The following is a 25,152-nucleotide window of genomic DNA, read 5'->3' on the forward strand; positions in this document are numbered from 1 at the left end:
GTAGCGGGAAGCGCCGCGCTCGGCTTTGACATGGCGGCGGCCGGCGCGGGGGGCGGGCAGGCTCCGGGCCGCCTGTTGAGGTGAGAACGGGCCGGGCGGGGCGGGGGCGCCGCGGGCTCCTCACCGAGCGCGGCCGGGCGGGCACCGCCGTGGGACGCGGGGGCCGCCAGCACCGATCGGCGTCGCGGGGAGGCTGCTGAGGGACCCCATGCGCCGCCGCGCCCCGTGCCGGCACTGACCTTCCCTGGCCGGGCCGGCCCCGCCGCTGGAGCTGCAGCCGGGAACGCGCCCTTCCCCCAGAGCGGCAGTCCCCTGTGGGCGAGGTGTTAACATCTGGAAAACGCTGCCCGTCTCCGGGGGCTAAGTCTGATGTGTTTATGTATTAGCTAAATAGGACTTTTTATTTAAAAAAAAAAAAAAAAAAAAAAACCAAAAAAAAACCAAACAAACAAACAAAAAAAAAACCACCAACTCCTACAGAATTGCTTTAAAAAGAACAAAAGTGCTAAACTGGAAGAATAAAGGTGAAGGAAAGTGGATTTACTATTTTAGCTAGATCTCACCTGGGCTTAACTACTGAACCAGCTTTGAGGTTTGGTTGTTTTTGCAACTTTCTTAGACGAGTTAGGGTTAGTACATTGAGAGCAGTGTTTCTTTACATATAGGAAAGCCATTAGATAGTTTCGTCTCTAAATGTTTATGAGGCTCCAGGTTTTCCTTGAAATTATATTTGCAAAAGTTGACAAACACTTAAAAGTGAGTGTCCACATGTTTTGAAGCTAAATGTGATTTGCTGAAATCTGTAAGTGGTGTCCAGCCTGAAACCTTAAAGCCCAAAACCTTAAAACAAACACAGGAGCACTAGCCCCTCCCAGGACTTTGAACAGTCCTTGTGTAAACGAAGTATTGACAGAAATTACTAGCACATAGCTGTGTTTTAGAGAACAAATCAGTTATGGATATTTCTCTTTAAAATTGAATTGCTTTTTTCTTTTTATTTGGTAATAGCTGTGTGATGGGATACATTAATCATGAAAATGCACCTCGTCCTCTTCACAAAAAAGTTGACCATGTATTTTGGTTAAAAAATACTAATGTTTAATAGTGTGGTTTAGGAGTGCCCATTTTTGCTAATTGGCTAGAAGGTGGGGTCAGGAAGAAGAGATTGCGTTCACAGCCTGAGCTGTCATTTTGCAAATCGTTTTTCCCTACTTGTGCCCAAGTAGATTTTGTGTCTGCAGTAGAACAGACATGTTGCCCCATTTGTTCCCCCACCCCAGCACCTGGCAGGGGAAGGGCAGAGGAGTTCCTCTTTCATGTTTCTGGCGCTGTGCTGGCAGCACAACTCCACTTGGCACGAGCTGAAGCAGTGAGAGTTGTGTTCTGTCAGAGTTGCTGGCCTAGAGGGGAGGTAGCTGCTGTTAATGATCCCACAGAAAACAATTCCGCGATTGCAGCAAAATTTTAAGCTGGGTGTGAGGCGGGTGCTTTGCTGTTTGCTCATATGCAAAGGGCTCATTCCTGCCGGCTTGCGGGGCTGCTGTCCAACTGGGCGTTTATTGGGTTAGCCCCTCGACTTGGAGGGGTTCCAGAAAGGAATCCAGGTTAAAAGGATGGATGGTATATGTTCTTCAGAGTAGCAGTAGTCACATGTCGCGACTGGGCTGTGGGTTGAAAGGAGATGGGAAATCGTTTCTGTGTATTCATGGTTTGAACTAGAGAGATCAGGAGGCACGGGGAGGGCATGTGTAGCAGCTGAAATGAATGGTTCAAGTTGTCCATAAAATGAATGTTGATTGTAGTACAAGAAATACTGAGATGGAGTCAGTGTTATGAAACCTAACCCTGGAATATGAAAACTAACTCACATTTGTGTTATCTGTATAATGGAGAAACGAAAGGGTGAGACGAACAGAAAGTAAGGGAAGAGATATTGTGAGACGTTAAGCATCCAGGCAACTCAGAATTAAGTCAATATCTGTAAAACACTACTAATAATGAATACTGTGAAAATGCACAGTTGAAATCCAAAGGACTTTTAACTTATAATAACTTCATGTAATAGCAATTTGCGTTAAATATATGGTGTGTATTCTGCTTCAGGTAAACAGATTTTTAATGCATAGTTCTTCCAGGTAATATCTGCATTGTTGTTGGGTGTATAGCATAATTTGAAAATATGTGTTACCAAATAAGTGATTTAAACAACAGGATTTCTCAAGCCTAGTTTTTCTCTGCAGCAATTACTCAAGCTGGTTTTACTCTGTGTGTCAGTCTTTGATCTGCCAAAACTTAGGGGGAAACCAGTCAATTCGCTTTATCTTTTGTTGTTCACTGGTTTAAAAAATGAGAATTTAAAAATCAAGAGGGAATAAAGTCTAAAAGTTGCATTTGAGTCAAGGTGTCTTTTAACACTTCCCCCACCAATATAAATAAAAGCAGTAAGCTATAAGCTAGTGGTTTTGGCACACTGGTTTCTCTGTCAGACCAGTAACTCTTCAGAAATCTCTGTAAGATGGGCGATTAGTTAATTACTTAAAAAATTATAGAGGCTATGTATAAGTCTTTTTATGTGTTGGAAACTCTGCCCATAACATTACAAAATGCCCCTTAAAAATACTTCTGTCTGTTTGTAACTATATTAAAAGGAAAATCACATTAGTTAAATGGATCTGAGTAGGAGGTGCTTGTGTTCTAAATGTAATATTTATCCCAATCAGCTTGTTTGTTTTCTTGTTTATGGAGGAGGGGTGAAACTGGCTTGAAGGGATGCAAATGAAGGCTTTAATTTTACATTAGGAGAAATCTCTCAAAATCAGACCAAATCAGTTGCTACATCAGTGTGTCCACTCTCCTTTTGTGAAATGGAGATAATAATATCTTTTTTACTCTGGGTTAAGCTCGTTAACTGAGTGGGAAGTTCTTTTTGTAAATCATATACTTACTTGACTGCTAAAAGGAAGTCTTGCAAAGCATGCTGAAAAGATTTAATAGAAAGTGAGAACTTACCAAATGTAATGGTGAAATAAAATATTGTTTTAAAATAATTATGAAATGTTCTAGAAGCAAGTGGCTACCATAGAAGGCTTTTGGATATCCATAGATATCTAATATAGATACCTAATCAATGAGTTTTGTGGAAAACTGCCTAGGCCAGGATTGTTTTCCTCTCATTCAAGTTATGAAATAAGGTTTATGCAGAACCCATTTTATATTGGTTTTCACACTTAACTGGTCTTTTTAATGTGTTTTTTTACTTTAGATATTAAGCCTCTTTGTGAGATGGGATGAGTCATATTTATGTTCTATAGGTTTTTAAGGAATTATTTACCACTAAAACTTTTCTTAATTCTCTTCCAGGACTTCAAGGATTCTGGACCACTGTTACTGAAATGATATTACAGAAGGCAGCAGTTGCATTGTGTTTGTTGGATGAAACCCAAATATTTACTGTCAGTGAAGTGGGTGAAACCCCTACCTGCAGTTTACATGTGTAGGTCACTGCGGTACTGTGTTAGTCACTGTCTCTATGCAGCAATGACAAGGCTAGAAGAAGTAAACAGAGAAGTGAACATGCACTCATCAGTCAGATACCTTGGCTATCTTGCCCGAATCAATCTACTGGTTGCCATTTGCATGGGCCTTTATGTCAGGTGGGAAAAAACTGCAGATGCACTGATTTTGGTAATATTTATTCTGGGGCTCTTTGTTCTTGGAATTGCCAGCATACTGTACTACTATTTTTCAATGGAATCAGCAAGTTTGAGTCTCTCCAATCTTTGGTTTGGTTTTTTGCTTGGCCTTCTCTGTTTTCTCAATAATTCTGCCTTCAAGATGGATGTGAAAGAAGAAGCTACAAAATATTTGCTTCTCTCTGCCATTGTTTTAAGGATATTATGTGCTTTAGTTGAAAGGATTTGTGGTTGTGTCCATCATCGACCAACTCTGCTGACAACAGTTGAGTTTTTGGAGCTAGTTGGATTTGCAATTGCCAGCACAACTATGCTGGTAGAAAAATCTGTAAGTATTATTCTGTTGGTCTTGGCTTTGGCCATGCTGATTATTGACTTACGTATGAAGTCTTTTTTGGCAATTCCAAATTTGGCAATTTTTGGAGCCATTGCATCCCTACTCTTTTTTCCATCACTGCAAATCCCCACAAACCCTTTTGCCTTGGCGTGTTTCTTCAGCTGCCTCATTTCAGATCCCCTTCTCGACGTTTACTTCAGTGGACTCTCGGTTACTGAGCGATGGAAGCCATACCTGTACCGTGGTAAAGTTTGCAGGCGACTTTCTGTTATCTCAGTTGGAGTCATTGAACTAATATTTTTCATTCTTGCAGCCTTTAAACTACGTGATTTGGAACTCTGGTATTTTGTGATACCTGGTTTTTCTATTTTTGGAATTTTCTGGATGATCTGTCATGTGATTTTTTTTATAACTCTTTGGGGATTTCACACAAAACTCAATGACTGCCACAGGGTGTATTATACTCACCGAGCAGAAAACAACAGCCTGGACAGGGTCATGGCATCCAAAGGAATGCGTCACTTCTGTTTGATCTCAGAGCAGCTGGTATTTTTCAGCCTTGTTGCGACTGCTGTTTTGGGAGCAGTCTCTTGGCAGGTAAATAATAATCTCTTTATCTTGATCTCCTCTTGACAATAATCCTGAGAATTGCTGGATCGCTAAAATTCCTAAAAATGGATGGTGTGCTGTGGGTTAGCAGGTCAAAGTTGGAATGCGTGGTTTCACTGTTGTGGGCTTTACACTTAACACTTTGAGCTGCCTGGTGACCTGTTAAAGCAAGTGCAATTTACCAGCTTCCTTATGTGGCAGCATGGGAAAAGGTAAGTGCTTCCAGAGCAAAAGAGGTGAGGAAAGTATTTTGCATTTGCCTAAGTGGGAAATTGTTTTGCTATTGAATTTACTGTGCCATAAAAACTGTTTTCTGAATAAATCACTGTGTAATGCTCACTAAATCTAGGGATTTTCTTTTGGACTATTTTAATTAGATTGAAATGTATTAAATAATGTCATTTTCCGTAATTTAGCTTTGCTCTTGATCAATTACATGGAATTAGAGATCAGCTGATAAACTGATAAATCCTTGACATTACATGAGCTTTGAGTGTCTCACTTTCAAATCTGATTATATACCCCAGGATATGATATCTGAAAGAACAGTCATTAAAATCCCACAGTGTCCTTTGACTTTTCTTTCCATGTATGAATTAGGATGTTGTCTTTTCTTAAGCAGAAAGCATACATTTCTTTCAAAATGTTTATTCAGCACCCAAGTTAAGATACACGGTGTGTTGTCATAGTTGCAGCAGGGGGTTCACAGTCTCTTTTCTTTTTCAATTTGATATAAAAAACTAACTGCAATAAGAATTAATTTTGTGCTCATTCTCCTCTTATATAAATTACAAACATATATTCATGTATATAAAATATCCTTTTCCAGTAGATCAAGTTTTATGTCTTTGTACTGTTTACAGAACAATATCCTGCCCACTCCTGTGGAATTTCTAATCCTGCAGATTTTCTCAGATTAAATAACCTTGTGGATGAATGGTATCAAAGAAATTAGTGAAAGATTAAATTTACAGTTACTTTGTAACAATGTTGGGCTTGGGGTTTTGTTTTTTGTATGAAGAGCATGAGAGGTTAACAGACAAGCCTCCAAGGAACACTGGGTAGTTTTGCCTTTTTTTTGGAAGATTATCAGCACTCATAGCTGTGGTGTTTGGATTTGCAGAAAAGACAGAAGGAAACAGAACCAAAAAAGTAGAGATAATAAATAATCAGTTCAGTGCAAAAGTTGAGGGGAATCAAGTTGTCAAGAAGCAGTTTGGAGACAGGTTAGTAGGAATAATTCCTCATATGGTGCTGAGCTCTGGGGTTGTATATCATGGCATGCCATGTGTGGTGCCCTGTGATTGAAGAGGCTCAGGAGGAAGCTGGACAAAATTCACTGGGGTCTGTGTACTATCTGGAAGCCACATCTGGCTCAGGGAGTTCTTAAGCCACTAGTGGTTAAAGTACTCGAGAAACATGTTTTTTCTGTCCTTACATCTTTCCTAGGCAATTGGCCTCTTTGGAGCCAGACATTCTTCTGGATGGGCCTTTGGTGTGGATTAATGTAGCCATTCATACATTCTTATATTCAGGAAACTTTTTTGCACTTTACATTTACATTTTTAACATATTTTTCCTTAGAGTTTCTCAGGAATGCCAAGTATTCCTTGGTTTCCAGTTCCTGAAAATGTATTTGCTCTTCTAAAGATAATTTAAAACATTTTTTGCATATGTAAGATGTAAGAATTTTCAGTCTTTGCAACATTAGTTTGGGATTTCTGTAGTTATTTCAGTATGTGTAAATTATATTTGAAATCTGATTAAAGTGACCTGAAAGATGAAGCATTTTTTGTTTATACCTTTCCTCACTACTGAAAGCTTGTTTAACGATAGTGCATTTGATAAGAGAGGTTGTTTAAAATCACTTTGTGGTCTGCCATTTGACCCCCTATGAATAGAATTGCTATAAATCTGAGCCTTGGAAAAGAGCTTCCTAACAGTCAGCTATAAATAATTAGCAATAGCTTATTAAAAAAAATCTCAGTTATAGCCAGAAATTGAGTGGTGGGAAGCAGGGGGATTCCTTTTCTTGGAAAATGTTTTGCAGGCATGTTTTATATGCCCTCTTAACATTTCTAATAACTGTAATATCTGTGCTTCAAATGAATCTCATGTGTATGAAAAGTCATGACCTAAAGCACCAATTGTCTGTTAATTGATATCTAGAAGTATCCTATTTTATTAAAATTGTCAGAAAAATATAAAATCTTCTTTTGTGGAGGGGTTTTTAAAGTGAGGTGAATTCACTTGTTGTAGTAGGGACAGTGGTTTTCTTATTGATGCAGAGCTGTTGAGGCTAAAGTCCTGTCAGTCAAGGACCTTTCTCTAAGGGAAACATAGCCTTTGTAATAAGACAAGGTATGTGCTTGGGCAGAACTGTAAAAGTAATGTGTTAAAGTTGGGTGCATTAAAAAAAGGAATAACAGCTCTTCTTTCAGTGGGGCGTGTTTCAGCTGGGACATGGTCTGCTTCTGAGAATAATCCTTGTTATAGCTGCAGAGGAAAGATGTCTTGTCTTGTTGGTAAAAATGTATGGATGTTTTCTTTGCAGAATCTGCAGGAAATGGTCAGCACCTGCCTTTACATTTGTTTGAGTAATTTCAGTCAGATCAATAGGCTCTTTAGCGCCAGCTTATTTCAGCAATTAATTATGTGCCTGGTGATAATTAGGCCCTTGGATTGGTCAAGATCCAGAAGAAGTCATGCAGATGACTCAGATATTACTGCTTCAGGAATCCAATAAAATGATGAAAAATTTGTGGAGAAGAGCTTGTAATTTTCAGATGAAGATCTTAGAAAGGTTTGGGGCACTCTTTTTCTCAAAAACTTAAAATCAAATTTTGCTAAGTGCTCTCTGCCAAGGTAACTACAGGTTTTCTGACTTAGTGGCCAAAGAGAATTATTATCCCTGGAAGGCTTGTATGTAGTATTACCAAGAGGAAAATAAACTACGTTAGAGCCAGTAAAGTAATGGAATGAAGTACATTATTCTGTACATTATTCTTGGTTTTAGTGAATTTTATGGGTTAGTAAAATAATAGTATTTGTTACATGCTTGAGTACTCATACTTAAATGGACAATACCATTTAACTTGAATCATTTATAGGAGACAAAATAAGTTTACTATATGTATGAGTACTTTACTGTTTGGGGGAGAGCTAATGATTTTGTAGTTTTTATTCTGGTGTGGTTGCCCATATATATAGCAACATCTATATTTACTTAGACATACTTTTATTAGCATCACAGGTTAAATAACTTGAATGCAAATCAAATCCAGTCTTTCTCCTTCTCTTTACCCCTGCTTTTCTTCCTGGCTTGGATTTTTAATCCAATCCTCCTCAGGCTTTGCTTGTTTGGAGCTATTTTTTGTTGTTTCTTCTTTTCCCCTCAGAGTCCCTGCTGCATCCTCTGGCCTCTTTCCACATTTTGTCAAATGTGTGTGCCACACCTGCCTTTTCTCATCTATCTGTATGGTCATGTTTAGTTCCCCCCTTTCCTTTCATCACTGACAGTTTTTCCTCTTCTTGCTGATTTGCCTTCAATACCTGTGCTTTGCTGTTATTATACTTTTCTGTTGAGTTTCTTTTCTAATACCTTTATTCCCTCTTTTCCTACTGCTCTTAAGCTGCATCCTAAGTCCCCATTGCTCACTGCTCACCGTTTCTTCTCAAACTCACCCTCTATCATGTGTACTTTTGCTGCCTGTCTTCCTCTCTTCAGTGTATGCTCAGCCCTCCTTGCCTCTCTCCCTCTTCTGTCCCATCCCAAGAGCTACCTCAGGTTGCCTGCTGAAATCCACAGTGGCAGCACACCTTGCTGCTGTCACCACCACTTCAAGTGCTCCTCAGTCCTGAAGGGGCTCTCTGGTGACAAGAGAACGTATTCATTATTAGTCTGAAGAGTCTATTATGTGTTTAGCTTGCCGTCAAAATTTCGTTAGTTTCAGGATTCACATTTTTGTATTTAAAAACGTCAGAGTTTTTTTTAGCATACTTTTAAACTGATAACTGCTTGTAGATAAAAGCACAGGCTTTCCCATGGCTATAGCAGGAGTCAGGGATGGGAAACACAGCACATTAAATTTGTCTGCCAGTGATTGTGACAAGTGTTTTCTGCAAACTCTTTCCTAGACTTTCCTGCTGCTGTTCTCATAGTCAGAAGTAAAGGATTATTATTGATCTCTATAGACTGTCTATTGGGTAACTTGATACACGATTGTTTCCTCTGGTAGCTGATGTACTTTGTAGCTTTACAAATTTTGTCTTTAAGCTTTTTTCTACCTGTAATGTAGATCTTGTCCTCCTTTGAAATAAGGTATTCATTGAATGGTAGCATGTTACCCTTCTTCTCCTGAGCCTTCTCTGTCATAGAGAGTGTTCTTCTATTATACTTCTTTTGGTTGGGGGGTTTTGTGTATCACTGTGTGTCTGTGTATAAAAACAGGTAAATATTCAGCTTGGGTTATGGAAAGCAGGACAGTATTTTTTCTTGGAAATGCAAAAAAAAGTCTTTGGGATTTAATAAGCTTTCTCAGTTATTGGTCTGTTAGATATAATCCCTGGCACCCTGCTGTGTGAGCAATGGGTTGAGCCAGACAATTTCCTGAGGCTCCTTCTAACCCCAACCATTCACTGATCCTGTGACCATCTTAGTTGACATATGTCTAGTGTTTCATTTCTGTCTTAAACAGAAGGGCTCTTCTATAGGTCTTTGTAATCGGCTTCCAATTTAAACTAACATTTATGCATTTTGGGCTTTTTTCTTCAGTCACACATCTATAATTAAATACAGTTCCAGAGCTATTCTGCTTCAAGCAGTGGTTATTCTTTGGGATGGAAGTTTTCTTATCCATGAGTATAAAAAGACATTTTGGTTGTAAAATACCTCTAAATACTTCTGGTGTTCTAACAGTTACACTTAACAAGAAACATTGCTCAGAAAAAGAGAAAGATACTACTACTAGTGAAATCTCACCACTCTTTAATTGTCTGTCATTCCAGTCATCAGAGGCAAGTAGATTTTTTTTTTCTTTTACCTTTTCTGTGTTACTTGAAATGAGACTTAATTGTTAATTCCTTCAGAACAAGATGGGCAAAGGCAAAAAAACCCCCTGAAGATTAAGAGATAAAATGATTTCTCATGTGTTTTTTCAGTAGGATTGACTAGATGGTCCCTGACTTCTGTTTGCTTTTTGAGCAGTCTCTCTGGAATCAGTGGGCACTTGGAGTTCAGGGACATACTGCAGGTTCACGTTGCTAGTGCAATCGAAAACAATTAAAATGGGCTGAACACATGAAAGAGCAAAATCCCTTTCTGGCTCTGCCTGTGCATCCATAGCCATCTGCTCCATTAAGGACCAGTCATCAAATCTTTGGTATTTAATAAAGCACAAATGTGAATCCTGACAGTTTCCATAAAGCACAAAAGTGAATCCTGACAGTTTCAATCTGGAATTTTAGCTATTTATCTTTAGGGAGGAACCTGTCTTCAGTTTTACTGCAATAACTAAATCGATATTTTTTGCTATTTGAAGTTCTTATTGTTTAGGTATTTTAAAATGCTACCAGTCTTTTTTTTTTGCAGTGCTGGATTAAGATATTTTATTATCCTACTATTGATTTGTTCTAATCATGATTAGGCATTTTTACATTTGACATATTTCTTCTAAATCAAAACTGTTGAAAAAGTGCTAACAGCAGGTGCCAGCATCTTCTCATTACATAGATGTCAACAAATGTAAAATATCCAACATTTTCCTATTCCACCGCATAAGATGGCCACTAAAAGACAACACAGTTGAAACTTCAGATGGAGCTGAGTTGATTCATAACACTATAGGGCTTATTTCCCATTCCTGTTGTAATATTTGGTACAAACTCAAAGCAGGATACAAGGCAAGATGGATCACCGAGATGATCCTTAGTGTTTCTGTGTGAGACCCTTATTTCACAAGTACTTGGGAATTTTCTTTGTCAGTATCTTCATATTAGTAGGAGCATTTTCAATAATTAAATGTAAATATTTTTTAGGAGTTAAACTCAGTCAGAGTGTGTCTTTGTGATAATTTCAATTTGTGTTGTGGCAGAATGCTGTGGGTTGCATGTGTTTAGGGGAGTGGAGTGAGGGAGTATTTAGAACAAGAGGGCTTTGTTGTAATAGGACTACAATAAAATTCATATAAAGTAATAGTATAATAGCTTATTAATTATTTAATAGTTATTATTAATTAATATAGTTAATAACAGTATAATAATTATTAAATACTAGTTTAATGATTATTTAGGATATTATGATTGCTCTTGTTTTTACGGGCAAATGTACTTTTTATTTTGTAATATGTTCACTGTTATCAGAACACTAATGCAATATAGGACTAGTTTGCTTTAGCAAAGTCCAAGAAAATATATTTATATGTGGTGTAAAACCTGAACTTGTGAGAAAAATACTTCCCTTTTTTTTTCATTACCCTTCTGGAATTTACAGTTGCAAAACTAAGTCTCTAAGACTTGAAATTAATTTAGCTAGAAAACTCCACTCTTTCAACAAAGTCTTACACTTCATAAGGTTTCTACAGAAAAAATCTTACCAGAGCTTTGTACGTTTTTGTTGCTGCCACTCTACAGAGTGCACTGGGGAAACAGGGCAACTAAAAGGAACACTTGCTGCTGATACATTTGAAACAGAAATTATATTTCCTTAATTAAAGGATTTTTCCTGTATTAACAACAAAACAAATTGAGGTGGTACCATAATAGTTGCAGTGTTTTAAGCTTTCCTGTTTTCTGGTGATTTCAGATCATTTATGCTATCAGTTAATAATGCTGTCAGTTAGTTATTATTTAATATCAGATCCTGGTGTTTATTTGTGATTAGAAGTATTGCTGTCACATTTCAAGGACACATAGGTGAGATCCTTCCACCAGAAGTGTAATAGGACACTTTTGAAAACCAGGACAGGTAGCAGACAATTCTTTCTTAGTGCATTAGATGGGTGAAGCTCTTCTTTCAGGCTAAGTAATTGTGTTTAAAAACTGAATGTAGTTGAGCTCGTGCCATGTGTCAACAAGATCTGTGTTGGTTTAGGTGTCATTATTTTCAGTATAATATACTTTCCAAATTATTAATAGTGTTGACTTCATGTTAAGTTGAACTACCAGTGCCCATCAAGTCACAGAGTCTTACACAGTAAGGCAATATCCTTTTTAAAAAAACCCAACATTAATATTGTAGATTAGTACAGAGAGCACAAATAAAACATAGAGGGGGTCAGAGACCACAGAATTCTTCTCAAGACAGAAATCTCTAGCTATGAATTTACCTCCTTTGCTACATAGCAAACATCAATATTTAACAAATGAACAATGGGTATTAAAGTTCTTGTTTAATTTTATATTATAATACATATACTGTTGCTGTCTTTCCTAAAAAATTTAATACCTGATTAAACCCATTCACATCATGCTTAATTAACTGAAATGAATCCTTATCTGTTCTGCCTCTCAGAAATATCTGGCATTTCAGAAGTCCATTTTTATTTTACTAGTACTATTGATTGAGATGTAACTGTTGAAACTTCTTGTTTGTTTGTTTTTTACAGAAATCGGCTATGTATTAGTAAGTGTAATATTTTCCAAAACTGCTTTTTTCCTTTGAAGCAGGAAAGTTTAATATGGGGTATTAGCTTGGTGAATGCTATGTAGTCCTGTAGAGGATGTTCCTTTACTTGTGTGGTATTAATGTAACTGACAAAGAATTGTCTTTTTAATTGAAATAATGTTCACAAATGATCTCAGAATTCATCACTTGCGTGATATGTAGTATCCCATTAGTTAAATATATATTTTTAATGATCATGGAATGATTTAGGTTGGAAAAGTCCTCTATGATCATCACATCTCGCCATTAACCCAGCACTGTTAAGTCCACCCTAAACCACCTCCCAAAGTCACATGTACAGGTCTTCTAAGTACCTCCAGAGATTGATGGGATAGTGTGCTGTCATCTGGTGCTAGATACATAATATCTGTGCTGTACCTCACTGATGAGGGCCTTACCCTGCAGATGCTTACAGATCTTCTTATTTTATGCTCTCAATTAATTTTGTGGCATTTGATTTTCTTGCCTCAGTTGGTAAACTAAGACATGATCACAGTTTTTACAGCTAATACTGCGCTGTGTGTTTTCAAATGCATTCCTTTTAAAAGAGTGATCTTTGCTTACCAGTCACCTTCTCCCCAAGTTTTTCATTTGTCTTTACAGTAATTCACCATGTAATACATGGAAAAATAAATATACATTACAAGTAATACTTTGCATGTTTAAGGGCCCAATTATGTGGGAACAAACAAAGGGATTTTCATACAATGCCTAAATCTCTTCATTTTCTTTTTAGCCTACCAATGGGATCTTCATGAGTGCATTTCTGATTGTTCTACCTTTGGAGTCCATGGCTCATGGGCTTTTCCATGAACTGGGAAACTGCTTGGGAGGAACATGTGTCGGGTATGCTGTCGTGATTCCCACCAACTTTTGCAGGTATGGTTACTGTCCATTTCAGCTTCATAGTGTGTGAATATATTGTTTGCTCATGGAGGCAATGCAGTGCTGTTGCTTGGATTTTCAACAATTAAATACAAATTCAAATAATAGGCAGATTTTCTATTTCTCCTCTTTCTCACGCTGGAATGAGAAACTCCACCTTTCTATCCAGGTAATTTGCTTTTAGAAAGCTGATGAATACAGACCAGATGTGCATAGGCAGATTTCACAGCCCATATCTCACACCAAGGAGGACTGGGGCATTTGACTGAGACCAGGTATCTTACATGAGGAGATTTAATAAACCAAAAAGATCAGTTCAAAATAATTTTTAATTCAATTAAACAAAGTAGTGTCTACATTTAAATTTCATTAAAATTAAATTTCCAAATGGACTACATGTCATGTATTGGTGTTGAGAATTTGAAGCTGTTTTTTTTCCAAAATAAATGTTACCATATGAGAAATGAATTATTGTAAAGGGATTGTACTATTATTATTTGCCCATCTGTGTGTTTTTCTTAGAAGCTTTAAACTTGCAAATGCTGCTTTTGCCATAAAATTAAAATCAGCGTGTGCACATTTTTTGGTAAGTGATAAACAAGAGCTATATAAATTATCTCTTCAAGTCACAAGAGAAATGGAGTAGTAAGTTGATACGAGAGACTTCAAAACAGAACTGCCCAATTTATGAAAACTTCACAGCTTCAGTGTGTGTAATGGATTTAGTGGATAAGGAAGAACTTAACATCAAAGAAACCAAAGTATGCTAATCTTAAATAACTGTATCTTAAATATTGTAAAAACCCACATTTTCTGAGCTTCTGATTTACAGTCTTTCAGCTGTTCACCCTGAAAAAAATCCTTGTCAATTATTGTTACAGATTTGAAAAACAGATTTTCAAAATTTACATTACAATAAAAATAAATTAATTTTGTTTCCATGGTAACAATTTGATTCTTTCATTGTATTATATTATTCTGGCACCGGCAGTTCCCTCTAATTTTGAGCAAATGAGATACTCTTGAGCAACTGTTTAGGACCTGACAGAACTAAACTTCTTATCAACAAAGCTTGACTGTTTTAGTGATGGACCCAGTCTTCCCTTGCTGAGATGAACAGTAATGATGAGCTATTCAATGTAGCTATACCAGTGGAATAATAATTTTCATAAAAGCCCTAGACAGGTGAGGAGGTGCAAAATTTAATTAGCTAGACCAATAAGGAGACTAAGTAGCCTTACACACTGGCTTGCAAACAAAATACATGAAGAATACACACATATATACCTATATAGGGGAAAAAACCATGTCATGTTTTGTATTAGTAGAGTAACACTTATCTTCATATTTTCACTCACAAAACCTCTCCATGTCTGTAACTGAGCATAAATGAGGCCAATTTGGCCTAGCTGTCAGTCATATTTCTCATCATTACCCTTATTATATCAGCTGAAGAGTGATGAATGCTTTTCTCTTTCTGAAAATATATTCTGAAGAGCACTCCCCTAGCTGGGTGTCTTGCAAGACCAAATTTCCTATTATTATGAGTAATGAATAGCTGTGTAGACCTAAAATATAAAGTGTATTTTTATTAGATATTTTAGATACTGTATATATTTGGGGTTATTTATCATATATTTATCTATATTTTACATAAAACATAGATAACAATACAAATAAAATTCATTTTGAAACCCAAGGAATCTTTTATTTTTCTCATATGTGCATATTCTTACCTATGTAGACATAAATACACCTACATGGTTTGTTCTAGGTCTAGTTTGTAACTTTCTTAAAACTTTGATTTACTAAGCTGTGAATACTGTTATCTGAATCACATTTCTTATGCTGAAAGAACAGCATCTGAACAGCACAAACAAGGAAGAATTATGCTAATCCTATTTGTATTTGTATCTGTATTTGTGTGAGCTCCATATTTCAGAGTATCTGAGCAAAGTGTGTGCGTGTATTTCTCTTTCATCCATGGAAAGCAGTTTGCATTATGGTTTGTGTAGATTAACATTCATTTTCTTTGTGCTTCTTTCTAGCTGTTCTTAAAAAAAGAGCCTGTGTGAAGGCAGTGCTCCTCAGAGGGACTTCATGAAATTGTTGGAGCCTCCCTTCTTCCTATCACAGCTTCCTTCTCTCCCTCTGTGTCTCAGTTGCAGGAATAGCATAGGGCTGAGTAAGGACTATGCTTGGAATTGAAGTGTGACAGAAGGAAGATAGCGGTCCCTCTCTCAAATGCAATAATTTGAGATGTTTATAAACTGTAAATTTAAAGTAAATTTTAATTTAGAACAGTGCTACCTCATAGTAGATAAAATATGAACAGGGGAAAAAATCAACAGCTACTAGAAGTCCACTAAGCATGAAAAAATTATCAGCCATAATCATTAGCTGTTCTCCTTCTCTTTAGTCCTGATGGCCAACCGACTCTTCTTCCACCTGACCATGTCCAAGAGTTAAATCTGAGGTCTACTGGCATGCTTAATGCCATCCAAAGATTTTTTGCTTATCACATGATTGAGACGTATGGTTGTGACTACTCTACAAGCGGGCTGACCTTTGATACCCTTCACTCCAAGATCAAGTCTTTTCTTGAACTTCGGACTGCAGATGGACCCAGACATGATACCTACATTCTGTATTACAGTGGTCACTCACATGGCACTGGTGAATGGGCACTGGCAGGTAAGTGATCTGGGGATTTTTTTTTGTTAATTGTTTTGGTTATTGATAACCTTTCCACGTCAATTCATTGATTCTGTAGAAAATCATACTGCATTGCAAAACTTTGAAGTTTTGAATGTTCTTACTACCAGATTGTTCAGAATGGCAAAGAACCATCAGTCTTTGGAGAGCAGTTTTATACAACTTCCTGGCAGGGAGGGAAGAAAGGTAGAGGTAGTAGTATTACAGAGCATGACTGTTAAGAGATTCAGAGGCTACACGAAATTGAGAAAACAAGCCAGATTGCAGGCTGACTGTCTCTGCTAGTGGAGAGAATGGAGAAATGCAGAAGCCCTATTGGAATGCAGCTAAGTTATTGTTAAGAGGTAGCTCTTTCCTTCCCTTGCATTGTATGGCAGTCAGGTATGTTACTTCATGAACTTTATGTCATTTTAGTATTTACTGACTTTGATAAAGATCCTATTACAGCCAACTAATCTTCTTCCACTTATTCTCAAAATTGTCCAATAGTGTTGACTCCAAATGTATTCTTTCAAGTTTAAACACAGTTTCATATTCCCCTGATTTTCCTCACACCTGATTTTTATTTTCAACAAGTTAACTTTAAAGATTGCTTTTTTCCCTGCATGGAATTAAAAGTGGAAATTACACACTCCTACTGTAAAGACAGGTTTTTCCCTGTAGTTTGAGGAGTATTTGTTCACTGTAATGAACAAGCATAATCTTTTCTCATTCCTTGGACATGACAGAAGGAATTACTGTGTTCTGTGACACTGTGTCAGTTAGACTGTCACGAAGGGCTGCATTTAAGTCTTTAAGATGTGTTTTGTTTTTTTTTGTAAAAGACTCAGTGAAAGAAACAGGAGGCAAATACACAATTCACACTACAAAAAACAGCTCTTCGAACATATAACAAACCTTGTGTCATAAAAACAGGTATGATTTGCTGACACTGGACTTTGTGAGTGATTGTGGGCATAGTTTAGCCTCAAGATTGTAAACCTCTATTGAAAGGGCCAGTTTAATGCCTTGTCATAGCCTTGGCATAGACTTCACTGTTTCCCCCTTTCTTGGCCCGTTTCTGTGGTAAACTTAATGAAGTTGTCAAATCATTGCAAGGTTTGGCCTTGTTTTGCTGCTGTAGGGAACTGAGGCCACTGTGTGCAGAACCAGAATCTTGTAGTAAATACATTGAAAATTTGCAACTTTTTTCTTCCTAGAATAGAATTAATTCTCTTGGGTAGCACTTGGCCTGTGAGGTCCAGGCTCTTTGTCAGCAGTGTCTCTCCAGGTGCATGTGCCCTTCAGTCGGGCATGCCCTTCATTGGGTGCTCAGGCTGAAGTAGGTGTTCAGGCATAGATCAGTTTCCATCTGGAGACCTGTTTTGGTGCAGCTCCATCCTTGAACCTTTAGAACTGCTGAAGAGCAGTGTGTATTTTTTCTCAAGGGCTTTATCTGTATCAGAGATTTTTAAAAGCCACAGCTTTTTCTGTGACCTTAGTGCAAGTGGGGAGCTACAGTGTATGTAGGGTGGCCAAATTACTTCTCTGAGAAGGGGTGGTTTGTCCATAAGAGCAGCTGCCACCCTGTGCAATTGCTGAGTGTGTCCACACCTTGTGTGGAGCAGACTATCAGCAAAACTCCACCTCCCACCTGTGCTCCAGCCAGCAGCTTTCTTGCATGTGTAGAGCCAAATGTTGCTGCAAAAACTGGACAGCTTTCACCCCAATCCTGGCTTACTACATCTAGCCTCCCTAGAGTGTGACTGGGGCCTCAGGTCTCTCTGTAGCCTGTTGATTGCTGTAACCTAAATTAATATCTAGCCTTTAAGAGAAAGACCAAGGAAACTGTTAAAACTTTGAGTGCTGAAAGATACAGTGTGTAAATACAGTGGTGTTCAACTTCCTGACAAAGCTGCTTTTCAGTTCTCTGTCCAAACACATCTTCAGCTTCTACATGCATACGTGTATAGTCACATAAAGGAGAACAGGCAGCTGTCATAGGTTTTGCATTCTTTTTTAGTGATTTATTTTAGTTAAATGATGGAATGTAATGTGATTCTCATTCCAGATATCACTGCTCCCACATGTAACTTGAAAGTATAAACTGAAAATATTAAGGCTGTAATTGTGTCCCATATATTGGACACTGGCATTTTGTGACAGATGGAACCTTGGCCATCAGTTCCAGTAATGTGTACTATCCTCTGACCTGTGGAGGAATGAAAAGAGATGACAATAATGAAAAAAACCCTTTCATCTGATTAAAAAAGTAGTTTCTCACTGCTGGCTTATGACCTGGTACAGTCACAGTAGTAGCAGTGTAGTCTTTGCTTTGTAATCACATACTGCAAAAGAGGCTTACTGAATTCATTAGTTCAGTAATGATGTTTCTCTGTTGTTGGAAGCTGAGATACATTACAGTGGTATATAAAAGAAACTGTTAACTAGTCATGCATGAAGTATGAGCAGTCAAATGACCTGGGCGGTCATGTTGTCTGCGTGAAGGCAAAGGCATGAGATGGGCTAATAAAGCTTTGTCTCTGTTTCTGAAACTGTTGGCATGCCTGTTGTCCTGCTAAACCTGCCAGAGAGCCAGAGGTGGCCAGACACCTGCATTTCTTACACAGCTTGGTGCCTAAACCTTGTGCTGGGTAATAAGCCCATGTGTTTGAGATCCATAGGGTTGTAAGCCAAGTATGTGTTTGCTTGTATCTGTGGAGGATGAGATGGTTTTCTTTGGGTGATTCTATCCAATGCTCTCTGGAAATCACCTGCACTCCTACATAGCTACACTTTAATAAAGTTTATTTATAATCCTTTAAAGTGTGAACAAATAAAGAAATTTTTATAGATAATTCACATGGAAGAAATACCTAGAAAAGGAAAACTATTTCTATCTATATTAGTCTCTGCTGTAAATAACTACAGCAATTTGAGGATCATGTACCAAGACAAGTCATTACGTTAGGTTTGTATCCTAGAGATTTTCTTTGGTAGTAAAATTAGTAAATTTTTTTAAGTTTTTCATTTACTTGGAGAAACGTGAAGCCCTGTAATTTTGCTTTAACTACAATAGCATGCACAAGGCTTTAATTCTGAGATATTAATCTGAAGCATTTTTTTGTCAACCCTTACAGGTAGAACTGTAAATGCTGAAATATGCAGCTAACAACATTTTAAACACTGCTTAATTATATTCACTAGAGAAAAATCACTCTGGAATTAAAATTCAGTTATTTAAAATACCTTTCTTCTTTTTCTTCATTTTTTAAAGTTGATAGTTTGAAACTTCAGTGATTTTGTTGTAAACCTGTATCATAGCTTCAGCTAGCCAGAACTGAGGCATACCGGTTGTTTACTTTAGTATCACTGGGGAGACAGTAGAGAGTTGTTTGCAAGATGTTGTCCTTAGGTACCTGAGTAAGTAATCTGCCTTACATAGATCCTGCAGCATCCAGTACATTTAGGCAGAAAGACTTCTCCTTATAGATAACATTTCAGGTTTAATTAAAATCTCTTCTTTCAATGTGCTGTTGGAACAGGAGTTGAGACAGGACATGAGAAGTTGAACACTAGTTGCAAGGGTCTTCTGACCTGACAGGAAAAAAATATTGTGGAAAAATTCCAATGAGATTTTTGTTTCATTGAGATGTAAATCAATGCCAGTTTTCTTGAAGTTTTAAAACAGCTGTCTCTATAGAGAGAATCTCTTCATTCCTGGTCATGTGAATTTTTGTGCTTGCTTTGATTCCCACCATTTGAAAATGTATTTTGTTCTAAATTCATCTCTTAGACAAGCCTTTTTTAAATATTCATAAAAGCATACTAAAAGAGAGTCCTATTCCTGTTCCTAAAATTATTACGATTCAATACAAAATAAACTTTATTTCAGATTTTTTCCCTCTTTATCTGTATTTTCCAGATTTCATCAGTTGGCTATAATTTCTTTCACTCTTTTTTGTTATTGCTGATGGGTTTTCTTTCTAATCAAGGGTAAGTTCATGGCTTCGTCTGCCACAGCAAGTCAGTTAATACCTCTGTGGAGACATGCAGCATTTACAGATGGAAAGGATGAATTGAAAACATCTGTGATATATGTCCAAATTTCAAAACAGGTAAAGTTCTGCAGAAGTTTCTGTTTCTTCATCCTGATACTAAATCTTTTTGTCCTTGTGGCAGGGGGTGATGCTTTACGACTTGACACGCTGTTGGAGTGGTGGAGAGAAAAGAACGGCACTTTTTGTTCTCGACTCATCATTGTTTTAGACTGTGAGAACTCTCAGCCTTGGGTTAAAGAAGTAAGAAAAGTAAATGACCAGTATGTTGCTGTGCAAGGAGCAGAAATGGCCAAAGTCGTAGACATTGAGGAAGCAGACCCTCCACAGCTTGGTGACTTCACCAGGCAATGGGTGGAGTACAACTGTAACCCTGACAGCAACATCAGCTGGTCTGAAAAGGGCCGCACTGTGAAAGCAGTGTATGGTGTGTCAAAGCACTGGAGTGACTACACTTTGCATTTGCCAACGGGAAGTGATGTTGCCAAACACTGGATGATGTACTTCCCACGCATCACCTATCCATTAGTACATTTGGCAAACTGGTTTTGTGGTCTCAATCTGTTCTGGGTCTGTAAAGCGTGCTTTAGATGCTTAAAAAGATTGAAAATGAGTTGGTTTCTTCCCACAGTGCTGGATACAGGACAGGGCTTCAAACTCGTCAAATCCTGATCAGCAACCAAAGAGAAAATGAAGTGAGAGCTTTGTGAACTTTCTCACCGTACCATATTTAAAACTTTTTCTATGACTATTTTTCTCTGAAAAAGTCTGCTCTACTCACTTTATTCAGCTTTTTGAGCAGTTACAGTATATGCAACAGTTAGAAATTGCAATATTAAACAGAAGAGGGTAGAACTATGATATTTTCAATTTTGTTACGTGTACATATGTAAGAGACTTATTTAATATGACCATGCATTTTGGAGACAGGCCCCATGTTCATATGCCTTATTAAGGCAGCCTTTGTTTAGAGACACCAGTTTGATGGACAGGAGCTCCTGTGAATGTTACACGATGCTGATCTGTCATTTATGTTCACTATACGGTTTAAATACAGGGAAGGAACCAAGCTAATGCTGCAGTCAGTTTATGTGTGCTTGAAATTATGTGGTGGGATCACTGAGCCAAAAAAACCCCATAATATATAGCTGTTCTATATAAGTAGCTACCAAAAAGCTTTAGTTTTATTTGCTTTTACATCTTGTGCCCTGCCTCAGTTCTCTACTCCCATCAGTGGAAATTTGCTATGGAAAACAAGGAAATCAGACAACCCTCTAATGCTCTGATACTTCTCAGACAGTGTGTTTTGAAGTGTGTTTTTCAGTGTTACTTTCAACATTAAATATCTTGCTGGTGATCTTTGAGCATACATTCCCAGAAATTAATTTATATATAGAATAAAAACTGCAGTGAACATTTTTCCCTCACCTTTTAGGTGATTCTGAATTTTCCAGGCTCTTATAGTTTGTATTTTGAAAAGCTACTCTGAAGAAAACAAAGCAAAACAAAACCCAGGGAATTTAACAGAGAAAATAATCCTTAGATAAAAAATGGGAATACAAGTGTTGCCTTGCTTCCACATTTATCTGAAGTCCTTGGTGTGCCTAAGATCTTGATTCTGGGAATGTCTGAGTACAGAGTTGGACCAGTGAGTTCATTATCTATTAAAACCACCAACAAAGTTGTTTGAATGGCTTATTCCCTTAGGAGAAAAGGGAATCCTCAGTATTCCTTAAGTCTTTTCTCCCACCCACAAGGTCCTGATTTTAATGCTTCCAGAGCTGGATGGGACTCTAGAAATCCTTTCTTTCAGTCATAAAAGCTACATCGCTTTTTTATGTAATTTTCTCAAGTACAGAAAATTAGAGGTGAAACAAGTAAGTGGCTAAGACAGTACAATTTGTGGTGGTTTATTTGCATATGTGTGTGCAATTCAGTAGACATACAGTTTACTTTTTTCTGTTTCCATCAGTATTTTAATGAAAGTGTTAGAGAGTAGCTGATATTTGTCTAAAATATAACTTATTGATTTTTTTTAATTTAAATACATGCAAATGGTATGTAGCTCTATAAGTCTTCGCCATCATAGCTTTTTCTAATGCCATTTGAGCTTTTTAGCCAGCCAAGTTAGAGAATCTGCTAACACTGATACCCATCAATAGCTCCCAAAATAAATAATGAGAGCTACAACAGCCAAAGCAAATTTTACCCACCAACTTCAAAATGGTGATTTTCTCAGATCTACAAGTGGCAGCTACTAAGTTTCTTCATTGGTATGTATTACACAGTGTTGTTTAGCAAGGCACCACCTCCCACATCGCTTTCCCTTGCTCTCTCCCCTTCCATAGTGTGAGAAGGGGATAAAGAAATAAGAGATAAATTATATCCTATGAAGACTAAATGCCTTTGGGTCTTCTCTGAGTAAATGCTGTGATTGCAGCTCTGTCTGGGAATCAAGAGGTGGCAGTTGTCAGTAAGGACAGAGGGTTCTCACACCACCTGACTTCAGGTATTCAACTTAGGGTCCTAATGTGGGAAACAGAGGTAAGAGTCATCTCATTTAAATTCATATGTTCAAAAACCAGATACCTGAATCCATGCTAGTGACCTGAAGTGCTCCACTGCTCATTAGCAAGGAGATGTAAATATTTCCAGAGGAAAACTGGTTTGGTCTCTATTCTAGGATGACTTTGGAGGGCGTTGCATTTTTTTTTTGTTTTGTTTTGCTTTCCTGTGCCAAAGGTTAAGCAGACAAATCCCTTCTGTCTCTTGAATAACCTTAGAGCACCTCTAAGCTATCCTCTGGAGCCTGAGCTGCCTACCTAAGCTCCTTGTTCAAGCACATGAAGTGGATACTTCAAGTTGGGTTGAACAAGGATCCGTCAGGTTGCAGAAAAGCATCACTGCCTTCTGCAGAAGTCACTGTCTTCCATTCCTCATCATCAGCTCTTGAGTATAGATGCATAAAGACTCCTTTACATTGTTTTGACTTCTCTTTCAGTAGAAGTTCACCTGATTGCATCATAAACTGTTAGAGCTTGAGCCTTAGAAATTTTTAGTAAAGTCCCGATAAATACCTCATAGTAACCCTGTGAACATTTTGAACATTTGAAGTCAAGAAGTTAGTCCTTTATATTCTGGAAAAGCTTTAAATATCAACCATAACACCTGCCACTAATTATAATTGACAGATCTTAATGGGTAAGTGTCTACCTGCTACTGTTATATTTTTATGGACATCATCTGTATCTTTCTTTTTGTACATGAAAGGGAACAAGAAAAGTGCGGGATTCCTGACCTCTCCTGAATCTGTGAACAGGAATCTGCTGTGTAGTGCAGTGATGGACTTAGCTCTGGGCAGAATAAATGCAACAGTTTGTCCTGCTGTTTTGCCTCTGGATATTAAATGGTTTCCAGCTTACTTACCAAAGTTAGATTTTCTCCTAGGATAGACTGGGTGTTATTTAGCTGTTTGCTGAAGGGAGCATAAAGAGCTGAAAAAAGAGCAAAAATACTATTTGCAAAACTAATCATGTGTTTGCAGATTTGTTTCTGTTTTCTCAATTATAGAGCTCTGGTTTTCTGAATTCGAAGTAGTTGTAACATGAGCTAAGGTGTTCCTAATTCTGATTTTGTTTGTAACATGAGCTAATGTGTTCCTAATTCTGATTTTGTTAGTGCAAAGTCATGGTGAAAATGCTAACTTTAAAAGAAATGTTTACAGCTGTTCAATTATGAGGCCTTTTTGGACAAAGAGACTGTCATGTGTTTCAAAACACTATCAAACCAGGGCTATGGATGATGAGGAATTCAACTTCATCAGTTCTTCACTTCTGCACTGACTTCTATCAAGGCATCCTACAGTGACCCACATTCCCAGGTGGAATTTTTCTCCAGCCCCCGGTGCTTATGCCTCTCCACAGGTCTCTGCCCAGCCTCGGGCATGTGCCTGAGGGACAAACACTGGAAGCTCCTGTGATCTAAGTGAGGAGTTATCCTTCTGCTATTCCTGTATGAAAGACAGGGCCTGAAGGAAATTTAAATCTAATTCCAAAGAATGTTCCATATGCTATCAGTTACGTACACGTTCTTTAGTGGTAATGTGTACAGATTTCTGGGTAGAGAGAAACATTTTTGCAAGGCTTGTCTCTGTACTGTATATTCAGACATTTTGCTATAAAATTTGTTATAAACTTGTGTCACAGCATGATTTTATGTTGACTTCTTTTCATTTACCTCCTGTGTAGTACTAGCCTTGCTAAAACATGCAAATGCACTGAGTCCTACAAATGTAAGTCTTTTAAAAGGGTTCAAATTGCATATTCACTGTAGTATTTTTCTCCAAACAAGTATTGGTGGGGGGGAAAAAGCCATTATTCTTCATTTTTGCACTACTAGAGTGATGTATTTGCAGTTCTTTATGCTTTGTATGCCTTGTAGTTTTTGTCCAGTCTTCAGTTCAAGTTTTTCCCAAAATAATTTTGTATATTTTGTAAAAGCATAGTTAATGCTTTGCTAGCAGTAAAGCACCTCAGTTGCCAGCAGTAGACAACAAAATCATATTAATTTTCTTGTTTATAAATACCTTTTGTGGGAGGATTTTTACTGAATATACAGTTTTTAGATATGTAAATAGATTTTTTGAGTGTATTTGTGATACTACTTAAATATATTTTGCTGTTTTGGATGCTCATTTCCATTTCATCTTGTTTGTGTCTTGATCGCTTTCCAGATTTCTGTGCTCCCTCTTGAATTACATGAGAGTTTGCTATACAGCTTGCTTCACAGGTTTTTTATAACTAGAAATTGCAACAGAGTTTATGGAAAATAGAGTATTTTGAAAATACTCTAAGGAATATTTTTAGTTTAATAATTTAATAGAAATGAGAAATACTAGCTTAAATTATTAATGCCTTTCTCCTTGTCTTTTTTATCACTTATTCAGCAAGCTAGTAAAAATGCTGTTTATAGTTCAAGACATAATTTTACAGAGATATAATTGAAGACTTCCTTTACATGAGGGCTTGTAATTAGTCAAATGTCTTATCTCCAGTAAGATCAAGTTGATGGAGGGTTCCTGTGTGAGATCAAGCCTGGCAGAGGAAGTAGAAGGAAACTGTTGCTGCAGAATGGTGAGGAGGACAAATCCACACATCTGCTTCTCACAGAAATTGCTGGGGAGGTTCCTACACTTGGTCCTCAGGCCACAGTCCC

General features: G+C 37.6%; 1 protein-coding gene across 1 annotated transcript; it reads left to right on the forward strand.

The window, feature by feature from the left end:
• On the forward strand, nt 1-24,631 carry TMEM168 (transmembrane protein 168). The gene is made up of 5 exons (XM_030238269.2): nt 1-80; nt 3,361-4,626; nt 13,038-13,180; nt 15,606-15,880; nt 20,063-24,631. Exons 2-5 carry the CDS (start codon nt 3,433-3,435, stop codon nt 20,608-20,610), a joined length of 2,160 nt encoding a protein of 719 aa, XP_030094129.1. The 5' UTR covers nt 1-80; nt 3,361-3,432; the 3' UTR covers nt 20,611-24,631.
• Nucleotides 24,632-25,152: the final 521 nt, after the last annotated feature.

This window comes from Serinus canaria, chromosome 1A, assembly GCF_022539315.1.
Source record: "Serinus canaria isolate serCan28SL12 chromosome 1A, serCan2020, whole genome shotgun sequence".
Lineage (NCBI taxonomy): Eukaryota > Metazoa > Chordata > Aves > Passeriformes > Fringillidae > Serinus > Serinus canaria.